A 10,950-nucleotide genomic window follows, 5' to 3' on the forward strand; every position below is an offset into this window, starting at 1 on the left:
CTCAAGGCGCTTCATAGATACAGAGAAAAACCCAACAATCATATGACCCCCTATGAGCAAGCACTTTGGCGACAGTGGGAAGGAAAAACTCAATGCATCATGGGAATCCCCCGGCAGCCTATGTCTATTGCAGCATAACTAAGGGAGGATTCAGGGTCACCTTGTCCAGCCCTAACTATATGCTTTACCAAAAAGGAAAGTTTTAAGCCTAATCTTAAAAGTAGAGATAGTGTCTGTCTCCCGAATCCAAACTGGAAGCTGGTTCCACAGAAGAGGGGCCTGAAAACTGAAGGCTCTGCCTCCCATTCTACTTTTAAATACTCTAGGAACAACAAGTAGGCCTGCAGAGCGAGAGCGAAGTGCTCTAATAGGGTGATATGGTACTACAAGGTCCTTAAGATAAGATGGGGCCTGATTATTTAAGACCTTGTATGTGAGGAGCAGGATTTTGAATTCAATTCTGAACTTAACAGGAAGCCAATGAAGGGAAGCCAAAACAGGAGAAATCTGCTCTCTCTTTCTAGTCCCTGTCAGGACTCTTGCTGCAGCATTTTGGATTAGTTGAAGGCTTTTCAGCGAGTTTTTTGGACATCCTGATAATAATGAATTACAGTCGTCCAGCCTGGAAGTAATAAATGCATGAACTAGTTTTTCAGCATCACTCTGAGACAGGATATTTCTAATTTTAGAGATGTTGCGCAAATGGAAGAAAGCAGTCTTACATATTTGTTTAATATGAGCGTTGAAGGACATGTCCTGGTCAAAAATGACTCCAAGGTTCCTCACAGCGTTACTGGAGGCCAAGGTAATGCCATCCAGAGTAAGAATCTGCTTAGATACCATATTTCTAAGATTTTCAGAGCCGAGTACAATAACCTCAGTTTTATCGGAATTAAGAAGCAGAAAGTTAGCGGCCATCCAGGTCTTTATGTCTTTAAGACATTCCTGCAGTTTAACTAATTGGTGTGTGTTATCTGGCTTCATGGACAGATAGAGCTGGGTGTCATCAGCATAGCAGTGAATATGTATGCTATGTCTTCTAATGATACTGCCTAAGGGAAGCATGTATAATGTAAACAGAATTGGTCCTAGCACTGAACCCTGTGGAACTCCATAATTAACCTCAGTGTGTGAAGAGGACTCTCCATTTACATGCACAAACTGGAGTCTATTAGATAGATATGATACAAACCACTGCAGCGCAGTACCTGTAATACCTACAGCATGTTCTAATCGCTCTAATAGGATATTATGGTCAACAGTATCGAATGCTGCACTGAGGTCTAGCAGGACAAGCACAGAGATGAGTCCACTGTCAGAGGCCATAAGAAGATCATTTGTAACCTTCACTAAAGCTGTTTCTGTGCTGTGATGAGCTCTGAAACCTGACTGAAACTCTTCAAATAAACCATTCCTCTGCAGATGATCTGTTAGCTGTTTGACAACTACTCTTTCAAGGATGTTTGATATGAAAGGAAGGTTGGAGATTGGCCTATTATTAGCTAAGACTGCTGGGTCTAGAGATGGCTTTTTGAGTAAAGGTTTAACTACAGCCAGCTTGAAGGCCTGTGGTACATAGCCGATTATTAGAGATAGGTTGATCATATTTAAGATCGAAGAATTAATTAATGGCAGGACTTCTTTGAGCAGTTTTGTAGGAACGGGGTCTAAAAGACACGTTGATGGTTTGGAGGAAGTAATTATTGAAGTTAACTCAGAAAGATCAATTGGAGAAAAGGAGTCTAACATAACATCAATGGTACTAAGAGTAGCTGTAGATAATATTACATCTGTGGGATGATTATTGGTAATTTTTTCTCTAATGATAAAAATGTTATTTGTGAAGAAGTTCATGAAGTCATTACTAGTTAACGTTAAAGGGATGGTTGGCTCAAAAGAGCTCTGACTGTTTGTCAGCCTGGCTACAAAGCTGAAGAGAAACCTGGGGTTGTTCTTATTTTCTTCAATCAGTGATGAATAGTAAGATGTTCTGGCTTTGCGGAGGGCTTTCTTATAAAGCAGCAAACTATTTCTCCAGGCTAAATGATGATCCTCTAGATTTGTGACACGCCATTTCCTCTCCAGATTACGAGTCATCTGCTTTAGGGTACGTGTTTGAGAATTATACCACGCAGTCAGGTACTTCTGATTTGAGGCCTTAGTATTCACAGGAGCTACAGTATCCAGAGTCGTACGTAGTGAGGAGGTGAAATTATTCACAAGATAATCGACCTCTGTTGGGGTAGCGTTCAGATAGCTGCTCTGCTCTGTGTTGGTACAGGGCATTGAAGACGATAACAGTGGGTGGATTATATTCTTAAACTTAGTTACAGCACTTTCAGAAAGACATCTACTTTGATAAAGTCTACTCTTCACCGCTGTGTAATCAATTATTGTAAATGTAAATGTTATCAGGAAATGATCAGACAGGAGAGGGTTTTCAGGAAACACTGTTAAATGTTCAGTTTCTATGTCATATGTTAAAACAAGATCTAGAGTGTGATTAAAGTGGTGGGTGGGTCCTTTACATTTTGAGAGAAACCAATTGAGTCTAATAACAGATTAAATGCCATGTTGAGGCTGTCATTTTTAGCATCTACATGGATGTTAAAATCACCCACAATAATTATTTTATCTGAGCTCAGAACTGAATTAGATATAAAGTCTGAGAAATCAGACAGAAACACTGTGTAAGGCCCAGGTGGACGATAGATGATAACAAGTAAGACTGGTTTCTGAGTTTCACAGCTGGGGTGGACAATGTTAAGCATCAGGCTTTCAAATGAATTAAAAGTCTGTCTTGGTCTTTCATTAATTAATAGGTTGGTGTGAAAAATTGCTGCCACACCTCCCCCTCGGCCTGTGCTTCGAGATTTCTGGTAGTTAGAATGACTCGGGGGTGTTGATTCATTTAAACTAACATAATCGTCCTGCTGCAACCAGGTTTCTGTAAGGCAGAGTAAATCAATTTGTTGATCAATTATTAAGTCATGTACTAACAGAGACTTGGAGGAGAGAGACCTAATATTTAATAATCCACATTTCACTGTTTTACTCTTTGGTTCAGATGTGGATACTGTATTGTTCTTTCTTTGTAATTGTTTATGTTTAAGTTGTTTGTTGCTGGTTTTTAGTTTGTTTTTTGTCTTTTTAGGAGCTGACACAGTCTCTATGGAGATGGGTTTTTGGGGGGGTAGCAGGAGGAGAGAAGCTGCAGAGAGGCGTGTAAGACTGCAACTCTGCTTCCTGGTCCCAACTCTGGATAGTCATATTTTGGGGGGTTTAATAAATTTGTCCATATTTCTAGAAATGAGAGCTGCTCCATCCAAAGTGGGATGGATGCCGTCTCTCCTAACAAGACCAGGTTTCCTCCAGAAGGTTTGCCAATTATCTATGAAGCCCACATCGTTTCTGGGACACCACTCAGACAGCCAGCAATTTAAGGAGAACATGCTGCTAAACATGTCACTCCTGGTCTGATTGGGGAGGGGACCAGAGAAAACTACAGAGTCCGACATTGTTTTAGCAAAGTTGCACACCGATTCAATATTGATTTTAGTGACCTCCGATTGGCGTAACCGGGTGTCATTACTGCCGACGTGAATTATGATTTTACTGAATTTACGTTTACCCTTAGCCAGCAGTTTTAAATTTCCTTCAATGTCGCCTGCTCTGGCCCCTGGAAGACAATTGCCTATGGTTGCCGGTGTCTCTAGCTTCACATGTCTGAGAACAGAATCACCAATTACCAGAGTTTGACCCCCGGCGGGTGTGTCGCCGAGTGGGGAAAAACGGTTAGACACATTGTCAATGGAAAATTGTATTTAGTAGTCAGTATAATCTTTTAGTGATATAAGTTTGCTTATGGTAGGATGCTGTTTGTAGTTATTTGTATTAGGAAATGTTTAACCATGTATACTTAGAGGCATATAATCAATTGTGTAGTGACAAGATGTGTGATCTCTAGCAGGCTGCAGGCTTGGTTCACCCCCACACCCTGGGAGCACGGGAGAGTTCGCACCTTGTTTTATGGTAGGATTAACGTAGCTACGTCTGTTCTAGTCTAAGTGCTTTAACTGCTGGACTTCCTCACCGTGCCATCTAGGGTGGGGGAGACTACCCTCTTTATGACCATGGATGTACCTTTTGTGTTTTTATGTTATATGACCCTTTGATCAGCAGTGACACACACACACACACACACACACACACACACATACGCTCAATGGAGTATAAATAAAGACCGGGGCAGTTCTCTCACTGGAGTCTCTTAGAGTGGAGGCTGCCCTTGCTAGCAAGAAGTTCTGTGTGTTTCTCTTCTCTGAGTCTTTACTGAAGAAGTGTTTTAGAACATTTTCCCTAACACACATGAACATGGTGGTGTACCTGGGGCTTCTGTTTAGGACTATGCTTCCTCCTCACCGTCACCCAGCCGCCCTCTTTCCCCAGCTGCTTGGGATCTGCCGGGGAACAGCTAGCGGGGCCTACGCTATCTTCGGCTGCACCAGCTACAGGGGCCTGGCTAGCTACGGGTGAATGAAGGGTGCGAAGCCGAGTCTCCAATTCAGTAATCCTGGCCTCCAGAGCTGCAAATATGCTACATTTGTTACAGATATCATTACTGCTAAAGGAGGCCGAGGAGTAACTAAACATCTGACACAATGAGCAGGAAAGTGTAGGAGGGACAGGTGAAGTAGCCATGGTGCTAACGAGTCGGCTACGAGCTAGGCTAAGCTAGCGAAACAGTACAGAGACAGTGAGTGAATACTTTGGCTATAAATTAGGTAGTGAGTACACAGAAAGTGTGCTTCGGATGAAGCACGTGAAGATTATACTATGAAAGAACAATGTATTTAAAAGTTGTTAATTAAATTGCTAAGCAAATAAGCTACTCAGAAACACCACTGTGTTTGAGCAGGAACAGGAAGTGATACTCTACCACAGAGCGAGCGAACACCAAGTGACAGCGCCACCAAGGCAAGAAGACTCTTGTTGTTGTGTTATATAAATTAAATTGAATTGAATGATTATCTCATCTCCCATAAAGAATGCATGTTTGAATACATGTTGGTACATCTCTTGAGACATTCGTATACGTTTCATTCAACCAGCAGCTTAAATATTTATACAAAAATCCTCTTACTGCTCTGCAGATGATCAGCCAGCTCCTCCTGCTTCATTCTCCTCAGGAAGTCCACTGTGATCTTCACAAATGCCTCTCTGGTGCTGCTCCTGTGGCTCTCTAAGCATTCTGGGTAATCTGGACTCAGAACCTTCTGAATCTTCTTCAGCTCGTTCTTGACAAAATCAATGATGTTGTCCTCCAGCAGCTGGAACAGAAAACTTTATAAATGACCCAATTAGAATGAAATCATGGAGCCAAACATCAGATCCATGTTGGACACACTGACAATCCACTGGTCTACAAAGAGCAGCATGGAGATGACTGTGAACCGAATAGATGTAAAAGTAGTTGTTGTACATGTACAGACCATAAATATGGAGTCCAGCTGTGTTTGATGCTGCTGGGCAGACTGACCACTGTGAACCTCTGAGCTCTCCTGATCCACCCTGTGGAGGAATTGGGAAAACTGACTTCCTTAACAGGACACAGGTCCAGTAAGTGACTGCAGCCAACCAACTGTAAACCTTCTTCAAGTGTCACAAAATCAAAAATGTTGATGTTATTAAAGACAACTATTAAAGAGATCTATTTAAAATTTGAACATTAGCATCATGTGATATATTGATTGACTGATTGATTGATTGATTGATCGTACTTTATTCATCCAGAGGGAAATTGGGTTAAGGCTGCCAGCCGTGCCAGTGCCGTCTTACCCTTCCGACCATACATACATTACACAAACATCACATGGGGAAGACAGGTCAGAGAGGTATAACATGGAAAAAGCACAACATGAGGAAAGATAAGGAGAAAAAAATAACAACCCCCAGACTGAGCTGCAACAGGGAGATCAGTTTGAGAACAGAAAAAAACACCTCTGCACATAGCACATGAAAAAACTCTTAAAAAACACGAGACTAGACAAAGACACAAGAGGCTAATCAGGGAAGCTAAGGGAGAGGAGGAGGAGGAGAAAAGTGCGACCGCCTTCGCCGAGAACAAGAGAAGAAATGGGCAAGAGACGAGAATATAATATCACAGAGAATGTCCAAGGATATCCAAGGAGAAATGTATGAATTAAATGACTGTTTCTGCAGCAGCTACAAAAGTGTGTAAACTGATGATGTAAACCTAGCTTTAACAGTGAGAGATGCAGTTTACAGTTTGGCAAGAGAAATTATTCTTGTTATAATGTTTGAAGCTGACTCAGGGTCATTATGAAAATGGTAGATATATTTTATTATAATACAAAATATGTGAGAGATCCTACTTAATTATTATGTTTAATATAGAATAATTACTTCAGTGGATTTAATGTAGTATTTTTTTCTTTCTGTCTTATATATTGAAAAATGCCACCTCAATCATCATGTATGTTGTCTCTTAAGAAGATTTCTTAAGAGAGGATGGGTTTTGTTTTGTTTTGTTGACACCACACAACAAGAAATGCAGAAAATGCTGTCACAAAACAGTTCCACCTTACCCATGTTCCTATTCATGTTTATATATTGTGTTCTTTGGAAATAGGCTTTCCTAGGCCTATCCACATTGACAGTGAATGAAGGTTGGAAAACTGCAACCACCAAGTCCTGAGCAGTCAGCTGAATTGTAAGATCAAGATCCAGGCTATCAACACCTACGCCCTGCCCGTGATTAGGTACGCTGACGTGATAATAGGCTGGTTAAAGGAGGAAATAGAAGCCACAGTTACTTTTCTCGAAATTCTGAGTTATTTTCTCAAAGTTTCGAGAAAAGTAACTCAAACTTTTGAGAAATAATTGATACACTCATTTAAATTACCCCCCCCCCCCCAAAAAAAAAAAAAAAAAAAAAAAAGAAAACTATCAAAATGAGTCTGCTAGGCTTTAACACCTCCCTCTACAATTGGATCCTGTACTTTCTGATGGAGAGTCTGACAGTCCGGATTGGTGACCGAGTCTCCAACACCACCGCACTGAGCACTGGAGCACCTCCAGGCTGTGTGTTCAGCACACTGCTGGTTACTCTGCTGACTCACGACTGTGGAGCCATGAACAGTTCGAACCACATCATTACGTTTGCCGGAGACAGGACTGTGGTGGGTGTCATCAGCACGAACAATGAGTCAGCATACAGAGAGGAGGTGCAACAGCTAACGGACTGGTGTAGAGTAAACAACCTGTCTCTAAATGTGGAAAAAACAAAAGAGATGATTGTTGACTTCAGGACAGGAGAGCATGAAGAGATCACTGTCGATTCAACATCGATGGATACTCTGTGGAGGTCATCAAGAGCACCAAATTCCTTGGTGTCCACCTGGCGGAGAACCTCTACTGGTCCCTACAACACCAGCTTCATGACTAAGAAGGTCTAAAAGCATCTCTGCTTCCTGTGGAAGCTGAGGAAAGCCCATCTCCCTCCATCCATTCTCACCACCTACTACAAAGGGACTATCAAGAGCATCCTGAGCAGCTATCTGTCTGGTATGGTAACTGCACTGTATCGGATTGCAATACCCTACAACAGATAGTGAGAGGAGATGAGATGATCACTGGAGCCTCTCTTCCCTCCATCACAGACACTTATCGCACAATCTACATCCGCAAAGCCACCAGCAGCATGGAGGACTCCACACACCCCTCACATACACTTTTCACCCTGCTGCCTTCTGGAGATAGGAAGCGGAGTTGGACTTTCACTTGCAGTTTTCTTCCCCCAATCCGTCAGACACTAAACACTCAGTGACAGAACTGAAAAACACATAAAGTACTTATGTGCACATTCTCTCTCTCTCTCTCTCTCTCTCTCTCTCTCTCTCTCTCTCTCTCTCTCTCTCTCTCTCTCTCTCTCTCTCTCACACACACACACACACACACACACACACACACACACACACACACACCAGTGTAATTGTTGCACATTGTTGCACATTGTTGCACATTGTTGCACATTTCTATTGCACTGTCTGATGTTGCACATTTTTTGTCATGTTTTTTTTTCTTTTAGCAATTTTCCACAATTGCAGTTCATGTAATCCCGTGTTGATTGTGTGTCAAATGTAGCACCATGGTCTTGGAGGAATGTTGTCTCATTTCACTTACGTACTGTACCACTGCATATTGTTGAAATGACAATAAAGCCGCTTGATTTTGATTTTCACTTGAGTCTGTGTTCTTAAAAGCTCACCTCTCCAAAGCAGATGTATACTGGTTGTTAAATTTAAGGGGCGGCTCTTTAGACCAGTCACTCTTTAAGGACAGGCTGCTGGTTTCAGGTTCAAATTTAGCTTCTGCTGCACATCCAGCTCCAGAACCAGGTAAGTATTCTACTCCAGCTTTAGCTCCCGGTCCAGGTCCAGCAGGACTCCCACCAATCCTGTTAGACGAGAAAAAGGTGTTTTTCATTTAGAGCCACAGAGGATGATGAAGACATAGAATACTATCATCATCCCAAAGAGAAACTGGTTTGTAGGCTGAACATGAGCAGAAGGAAACTCCAAACTAGTGATGGCAGGTAGACAAAATCATTTACAGGAGTATTGTGCAGGACTATTGATGGTCGTACTGTGAGCTGCAGGAGTCTAAATGTTGGACATGTATTACAGAATAAACAATATAATAATAATAATAATAATAATAAAGGAATTCCTCGCTGACTGACTTCCTTTGAGACACAGTTTCTAAACCAGGAAACAACATAAAGGCGTTCATTTAAATCAGACACCAAACTGACATCAAAGAGTTCACGTTACTAACAGCTCACCTCTCTGCAGGTGAGCCTTGTTGTCCTTCACAATCAGTGGAACCAGTTTCAGCCCCAACACTCTGTAAGGACACAGAGCTGGGTGGAGGTCCAGGCTGGTTCCTGTGAATAATGATGGAGCAGTGATGTGAGTGCTGAGCTGTGACATGGAGAAGAGTCATGGACAGTTAGAGATGGTCATCTCACCTCTCTGCAGATGATGCATGGTGGACTTTACAATCAGAGGAACCACTGTCAGGCCCATCATTCTTTAGCAACAAACAGATGGGTTCAGGAGCAGATTGACCTCCAGCTCCATCTCTCACTCCAGATTCAGGTCCGAGTTCAGATTCAGGTCCAGCAGGTATCTCATGGATCCTGTCAGAGAAGAAAAAAATAATTTTTCATTTACAGCCACAGCAGCTGATGAAGATGTAGACTACCTTCACCATCCCAAAGAAAAACTGGTTTGCAGGCTGATCGTGAACAGAAGGAAACTCCAGACTAGTGTTGGCAGTGTGAGAACAGAGCGCCACCCAGATGTAAACACTCATTTACACTGTGCAGGACTACTGACGGTCCTACTGTGAGCAGCAGGAGTTTAAATGCTGGACATGTTTTATAGAATAAAGGAATTCCTCGATCAGTGACGTCCTTTGAGATGCAGTTAAAAAAAAAAAAACCAGAAAACAACATCAATAAGTTCATTTAAATCATGTTTTGAGGAATGCACAAATATCCAGGTAAGTAAATCCCAAAAGGTTGATCAATTGATCAATTGTGATGGCATTTACAAAAGATATTTACATATCAAGGAACTGACCTCAAAGCCCATTGTTACTTCAGTGGTGCTAGTTTCAGTCAAATGTACAAATGTACTGTTTATAAGGCTGGGAAAATCTGCAGTCAGCTGAGACTGAAGAAATTACTTGGATGATGATGAAAGGTTTCTCCCACTGAAAATGCCACGTCCAGATGAACAGAATCAGTATTTACTTAAATCAGTTCATTTTACTAACAGCTCACCTCTCTGCAGCAGAGTCTTGTTGTCCTTTAAAATCAGTGGAGGCACGTTTACACCAGTCACTTTTCAAGGGTATAGAGCCCTGTTGAGTTCCAGGCCCTGTTTCAAGTGCAGGTTCAGGTTTGAATCTCTGATGGATCCTAAAAGCAAGCTCAATTATAAGTTAAAGTTTCATTGCATATACCAATGGGATGCCATTTTAGATATTTTAATACTGATGTTCACTTACTTCTTTTCTCCGTTTATTTGTTCAAATTTATTAATGGCATCTTTCACCTTGTCTTTGTTCAAACGCAGATACCTAGGGGGGTCAGACTTAGGCCTGAATTCCTGATTTAACCTAAAAAATGCTTATATGTTAAATCAAAGCTTCACTTCAGATATTAAACATTTTAAACATTTTCAAGCTGATCTTAACATACTTTTTTAGACCTGGTTGTCTTTCTTCAAATTTACTATTTTTGCTGTCATAGGACACAAGGTTGGGTCCAGGTCCAGCAGGTCTGATCCTGTCAGAGAAGAAAAAATTGTTTTTCATTTAGAGCCACAGAAGCTGATGAAGATGTAGAATACCTTCATCATCCCAAAGAGAAACTGGTTTGCAGGCTGAGCATGAGCAGAAGTAATAATGATGCAGCAGTGATGTGAGTGCTGAGCTGTGACATGGAGAAGAGTCATGGACAGTTAGAGATGGTCATCTCACCTCTGAGCTTTGGTCTGGCTCTCATGTTCCCCACACAGAGTGCTTTTAGAGGGAGGGACTCCCTCCTCTCTGTCCTCACACTGATCCATGCTGCTCAGCTCACACACACTTTCTACCTGCAGAGGAAACACAAATCATTCATGTGCACATCAACTGAAATCCTCCTTTCCATCGTGTTGTCCAAATATCAGCTGCTGCTTTCCTGCTTCATGTCAGTGTCAGGTGAACACAGCAAGTCACTGACAGATGCCTCAAGGAGCTTAGTTAGTCAGTTATTTTATAGATTATTTTTCTATCAAATATCAGGTAAATATAAGTCTATACATCGCTTTGAAGTGATTTTGAAGCATTGTTTTCATCCGCATTCGTCTTTGATTC

The 10,950-nt window shown here is 41.7% G+C and overlaps 1 protein-coding gene across 1 annotated transcript in view; it reads right to left on the reverse strand.

Annotated features, from left to right (window-relative positions):
- Positions 1–10,661, reverse strand: part of LOC113010147 (NLR family CARD domain-containing protein 3-like) — a 29,301-nt gene extending 18,640 nt beyond the window's left edge. Inside the window, exons 1-10 of the mRNA XM_026149053.1 lie at positions 10,573–10,661; positions 10,292–10,378; positions 10,099–10,209; positions 9,872–10,009; positions 9,053–9,223; positions 8,867–8,968; positions 8,291–8,479; positions 5,493–5,571; positions 5,144–5,330; positions 48–50 (exon numbers count right to left, since the gene is read on the reverse strand). Coding sequence (XP_026004838.1) covers positions 48–50; positions 5,144–5,330; positions 5,493–5,571; positions 8,291–8,479; positions 8,867–8,968; positions 9,053–9,223; positions 9,872–10,009; positions 10,099–10,209; positions 10,292–10,378; positions 10,573–10,661 — 1,156 coding nt within the window. The remainder of the gene's footprint in view (positions 1–47; positions 51–5,143; positions 5,331–5,492; positions 5,572–8,290; positions 8,480–8,866; positions 8,969–9,052; positions 9,224–9,871; positions 10,010–10,098; positions 10,210–10,291; positions 10,379–10,572) is intronic.
- Positions 10,662–10,950: the final 289 nt, after the last annotated feature.

Source organism: Astatotilapia calliptera, chromosome 3 (genome assembly GCF_900246225.1).
Source record: "Astatotilapia calliptera chromosome 3, fAstCal1.2, whole genome shotgun sequence".
NCBI classification, from domain to species: domain Eukaryota; kingdom Metazoa; phylum Chordata; class Actinopteri; order Cichliformes; family Cichlidae; genus Astatotilapia; species Astatotilapia calliptera.